A 6000-nucleotide genomic window follows, 5' to 3' on the forward strand; every position below is an offset into this window, starting at 1 on the left:
TACAGCAAAAAGAAGGTATGTGCTCTCTACGGGAAGTGGACCGAATGCCTGTACGTTGTGAACCCAGCTGCCTTTGAATCTCACAAGAAACATGACAAAAAGGGAGCTGAGGAAAAAAAAGCCAGCAAAGCGGTAAGAATTAAGACCATCCCAATAATTTACTGTTGAGTCGTCGCAAATGATGTCAAACCTTGAACAAGATCCACACTTTGAGTAAATGAGAGCTCAGTTGACCGTGCGACATCTGCGGTGCTTGTTCAGGACTGCGGTGTGGACCAGGACGACGTTCCCTCGCCGGCTCCAGACACCGTGGAGATGATTCCAGGCAGCCAGCTGCTGTGGAGGATCGCACCCAGGCCGGCCAACTCTGTCCAGGTCCCACTGATCCACGCATCATCAGCTCTTTGTCAAACTCAAAAAAAGAATGATGACATTTAAACATTCAGAACCATTCTGCACCAACAGATGTACAGTTTCACGTCGTTTGCGATGCAGCTGAACGAGCTGCACAAGGAGATGGAGGGTCTCATCCCCCAGACTGACTGCAGGCTCCGGCCGGACATACGAGCCATGGAGAACGGCGACATCGGTAACGATTGCTATATCAGTGGTGAACCTGTGGTCATTCGCCTCGCTGAAACCTGAAACCTAACATGCTTCGAATCCAACAGACCTCGCAAGCGAGGAGAAAAAGAGGCTGGAAGAGAAACAGAGAGCTGCTCGTAAAAACCGCTCCAAAGCTGACGAGGAGTGGAAGAGCAAGTGAGTTGTTTCATCAGCAGTTTCATCAAAGAAGATATTGTTGGGATTTTTTTTCTTATTGCGGTTAACTCTAGTTACTTCCTTAAATGCAGCAATTTGACACCTTTTGTTTGTTGGGTTTCACACTTTGTTGCTTTGAAATGCTAAACTTCATTTTATCCCCACTTCTCTTGTTCTTCTGCTGCATCTCCACTTTGATGCTAAGGACTCCTCCTCTGGGCCCGAGGTTAGAGATGCTCACCGTTTGATTGATGCGCATGATGTGTTTGATGTGGTCATATGCCCCTACATTCTTTCCACACCCTTCTTTCTATCTAAGTGTAAATCTTATCGGTAACTCTTTCCCTGCTTTCTATGAAGTTACAACTCCATCTCAAAAACAATTTGCATAGTATTTCTTTAAGAAACTTTTTTTTTGCTCCAAACTGTATGAATCCAAGATATTTGATGCTTTTTCTCATCGACTTCATTTCATTTGTTAACATGCTACCCAGTACCCTTCCCCTCGCCGTCCTCAGCCCAGCCTCTGTAATGTTATGTGGATTTTAATTGTGGTCTTGTTAAAACTGTTTGGATGTCTGAAAGAGAAGATGCCATACGCTCCCCTGAAATCCAAGTGTACGTTTCTTCAATATTGTTGCCGTTGCAGAAGTGAATACATGCCTTATGCACCGTCTTTTATGCGCAGAAATTCATCCATGTTGCTCAAAGTCTTGATAAGTGTGTATTTTTAACTTTAAAGTGTCTGTTTCCTTACTAGCAGAAAATGAAGTTGATGAGAAAAAGAGAGAGAAAGAAATATCTTGAGTTCATCATGTCAGCTGTGACATTGTGGGCAGTGATTGCCATGACTCTAACAGCCCAGGCTTCTGCTCTCCACATCAATTTTTTAGCTCTTAACTGCAGTTAAGAAAACAACCAGATCTACCAGCACCCATACAATTACCCACAACCTTGAGATGAAGCCCTCCTGTCCTTCACCGCTTCTGTTCTTTGATTTATTTCACTTCCATGTGGGCAGCTGTCGGGCTCTCTGAATGTGCATGTGCCTCCGTTTGTTCCCAGGTGGTTTCAACAGGGGCAGAACCCCCACACCCGCTCCCAGGACTGGCTCTTCTCTGAGGGATACTGGGACAGGACGTACGGCCACCTGCCAGACATTTACTGATGCCCGTTTGCTGCACGGACGCAGAGCACCTGCACCACAAGGAGGAGCATCAACTCTTTTTTTCTTTTTTTTTTTTTTTAATGAAATAACTGTGAGAAAAATGTACGTAAGTGTGTGGCCTTTGTCTAGTTCCTGTGAGGAAACATTATTAATCATTTGTTTGTTTGAAAGAGTTTTCAGATGTATCATTTGCATTTCCACTGAGACCAATTTTTGTTTCTGTTCGTCATGAATTTTTAGCACTTTGGACTGAGGTTGAGAGTTTTAGTGTACATCTCCATTCTTTTAAATGTTCTTAACTGTATATCTGTATATAGGCTTTCTGCACCGGCAACCGTCAGTGACCTCATCATGTTTGTGGTAGTTCCTCTACATTTGAGTTCATGAGACGCTGATGTGGATCCACGTCAGTTCTCCTCGTGTAATTTGGCTTGAAAAGCAAAAAAAGTTACTCCAGAACATGCTTGGAAAAAATGTATTATGTATTATCTGTATGAATACCAATCATAAAATGAATTTCAGAATTGTCTGTCATTGATTTTGTTTTTAAATATTGTTTCTCTTGTGCTTGGTACTTTACGTAAAAATTGAACTCTGCAAAAAAAAAATGTAGCCGATAGTTAAAAACGTGAGGAAATGAAGTCGCTTAATAGAAACTATAATTTTAAGTTACTTTACCTCCAGATAGACATTACAAAGTAGTTTACCAAAAATCTGAATAAGACATTTATTTGTATTCTTGTTCTTTCTTTAATCATTTAGTTCTACAGTCAAGTCCAGATTTATTAGGACGATTACAAAGTTTTAATGATTTTGTCTTCATATTTATAGATTTACAGATTTATAGCATCTACATGTTTAAGCAAAGTAGCTACCTTTTCAAGGGCAAAGTATTTTGTCAAAGTGGCATAATTGCAGTCATAACCATTTTTATTTTTTTTTATATATTTGGATGAAAATCCTTTGCGGTCCACCTTGAAAATGCCCCGCCAGACCTTCACTTGACAGGTGAGTTGTGTGGATCTTGTGAAGGGTTATTTTTTTCACAGAGGAAAGGATTCAATGATCTTCCACTTCAGTTATCTCCCAGGACTTTTGATATTGTTGAGCCCACCGGTGCTTTCTTTACTGTTAAGAATTGACCAAACGGTTGATTCAGTCACACATAAGGTTTCTGCCACTTGTCTTATAGATGAATACTCTTTTTCACCCTCCTTCATTTGAGATCAGCTTGGAGTTAATGTTGGTGACTCCAGACAAACAGCTGCAAATACCAAGTGAAGTAACGACTCGCCTAATTAAACTCCTCTTCAGTCAGTTCTCCAAATACTTTTGAGCCCCTGAAAAGGGAGGTAGATTGCTACAACTGGTTGTGATTCCTAATTAGTAAATGCCATTTAAAAAAAAAACTTCTAAAATTAAAGCTGAAGTCTTCACTTTGATCATATTAGATTTCTTTTATTTTAAAGCCATTGTGGTGGTACATCATAAAAAGCCTGTCATTGTCAAACACTCCTGTACCTGACTGTGTAAAAGGTAAATTATTCAGTTTTAAGAATGAAATACATATTCATAATCTTGCCGCATGATGAAAGCAATTTATTAATGAAGCAATTTAGCTGTAATCTCTTTACCATGTGAAATAATTACAATTAAATTTGAGTAGTCAAGTCTGTTAAAGGTTTACAGTGTCTATTTAAATCCTCTCAGCTAAAAGTATAACTGGAGTATCCAAAGATAATAGAAAAGCCACTATGTACTACTTCAGAGGTATTTCTAAATGACTTCCCTTTGAACTGTGTAAAATTATAATTGACTTGGCTCAGTATTCGTGTGAAGGGAGTAAAGTTTTGAAAGCACATATAGGACTCCACAACGTGTGTGTATGACTATAAATACAGCTGTGGACTGGGTGAAAAATGGACATCAAATTGTTCGGGGCTGAAGATGAAAACTGGCCTCCAGAATCAATCTGGCACGTTTACATGCAGGATCCAGGTTCTGGTTTGACGCGCTTTCTCCTCCCACATGTGGAGAATAGCTGGGACTAACTGGTGTCATTATTTGAAGTGAAGCACTCATGGACAAATGTAGTGCAGTAAATTGAATTTGCATTTGTTGGATGTTGTGGAGCCTGGCATTTGCCACTTCTGATCTATGACTGACAGAATGAGGGGGTGGATCTGTGACACGCTGAACACGGCGTTGGGCTGCAGCAGTCTGATAAGAGGGATCAAATCAACCTCTTTCTGCCATAGATGGTTAAAGCGCTAAACCTGTGCACAAAACGGCATCTGTCCATTTTCTCCAGCCGCTGCATCTTAGCCAGGATCAGGGGGAGCCAGGAGCCTATCGCAGCTGTCATTAGGTAAGAAGTGGCTGCATCCTGGACAGGTCAGCTGTCCATCAAAAGATAAAAACACATACGCTCACTATTACCACCAATTTATCTTCAAGATTTAACACGTATACTTTGAATAGTGGGAGGAAGCTGATATATCTGGAGAAAATCTGTGCTTGCTGGGGGAGTTTGTGACTCTACACTCAACAAAAACAAAATAAATCACATTCTTACCATCAAAATAAAAAATGAGCTCACCAGGAATTCCCTTTTAAGCTTTTCAGTCATTCAGAGGAAATGAAATATTTATATACATTTCAATAAAAGATACAACGGTGTCTTTTTTCAAGACTTATCCCTGTCTTGAAACTTGAAACAGATTTTCACACACATCGGTAGGCTACTGATCTTTGTGGCTGCGCTATTGAATCAAATAAAAAGCTTGATCTCTTTGATACATATTTCTCTCAAACAGTCAATCCTGACCCATCAATTATAGATGTGCAGCAGGAGATTCATATTGGAATTCAATAAAACAGATACTGAAGTGTGTGAACAGGTGTAAAGAATGGATGTACAATCTCATTGTTTGTTTTCACTGTAGCTGCAGGTATTAGCAGACTAACCTGCATCATGCACAGGGAGAGAGCTATCTCTCTAAAACTAGGGGGATTATTCTATGTTTGGTAGGTTGGAGTTAATGCCAAAAACACCCTGACAAGTGAATCCAAGTGTAATTTGGATCATTTAACTGTATGTCCAACTAGGGTTGCCACCTTTCAGAAATAGAAATAAGGGACGCCCTGATTTCAGCCGCGCAGGAGCCAAAAAAAAGCCCCAAAACTTCTAAACTGAATAAAAATGTGTTTATTTTATATGAAAAAACAAAATGCTTTGATTTAAAGTTTAAAGTGCTTTAATAGCATTGAACTTACATGACTGTACAGACAGCCAACCATATAGCAGCTGAAATATCCTCCTATGTCCACATCAGCCCAGATGTAATATAGCCTACAGGTGAAGAATATGGTGTAAAAGTTAATTTATTTCAATAATTCAACTAGAATATGGTGTAAAGGTTAATTTATTTCAATAATTCAACTAGAATATGGTGTAAAAGTTAACTTATTTCAATAATTCAACTAGAATATGGTGTAAAAGTTAATTTATTTCAATAATTCAACTAGAATATGGTGTAAAAGTTAACTTATTTCAATAATTCAACTAGAATATGGTGTAAAGGTTCATTTATTTCAATAATTCAACTAGAATATGGTGTAAAGGTTCATTTATTTCAATAATTCAACTAGAATATGGTGTAAAAGTTAATGAAAATACGGTACAAATCGTGTCCCGTATTAGTTCAATACGGGACGCAACATTTTTTTCTCAAATAAAGGACAATTCCGTATTTTACGGAACGGGTGGCAACCCTATGTCCAACGTGGATGTAGCCGAGGCTCTAATGTTAGCAGGGCTGTCTTATTATGTGAATGTGTCCTGAAAGTGTTTAAAGCACTAATCGGCAACTCAGTCTTTGCTAATCTAGATTTTTGTGTTTTAAATTTTGTATCTTATCTAGTTTTCTTTTCTAGTAACAATATGTGACAATATTTGAGTCACACCACCACCACACCACCCTCTGGAGAGCTTTACTTGAACCATAGCCCACCCTTTTGTTTATTTTGGATTGAATATTTAATTACTTCCAAAAGACTAAGGGTAAGGG

The 6000-nt window shown here is 39.0% G+C and overlaps 1 protein-coding gene across 5 annotated transcripts in view; it reads left to right on the plus strand.

Moving 5' to 3' along the window:
* osbpl1a (oxysterol binding protein-like 1A) overlaps positions 1–2454 on the plus strand; it is a 31578-nt gene extending 29124 nt beyond the window's left edge. For 4 of the 5 annotated variants that reach the window (XM_061738023.1, XM_061738025.1, XM_061738026.1 and 1 more), the window contains 6 exons: positions 6–132; positions 262–375; positions 466–589; positions 672–762; positions 968–988; positions 1828–2454. In XM_061738023.1, coding sequence (XP_061594007.1) covers positions 6–132; positions 262–375; positions 466–589; positions 672–762; positions 968–988; positions 1828–1930 — 580 coding nt within the window. In that variant the 3' untranslated portion in view covers positions 1931–2454. The remainder of the gene's footprint in view (positions 1–5; positions 133–261; positions 376–465; positions 590–671; positions 763–967; positions 989–1827) is intronic. The other variant, XM_061738024.1, reaches the window with a different exon arrangement.
* The last annotated feature ends 3546 nt before the right edge of the window (positions 2455–6000 follow it).

The sequence above is a fragment of the Cololabis saira genome, chromosome 13 (genome assembly GCF_033807715.1).
Source record: "Cololabis saira isolate AMF1-May2022 chromosome 13, fColSai1.1, whole genome shotgun sequence".
Lineage (NCBI taxonomy): Eukaryota > Metazoa > Chordata > Actinopteri > Beloniformes > Belonidae > Cololabis > Cololabis saira.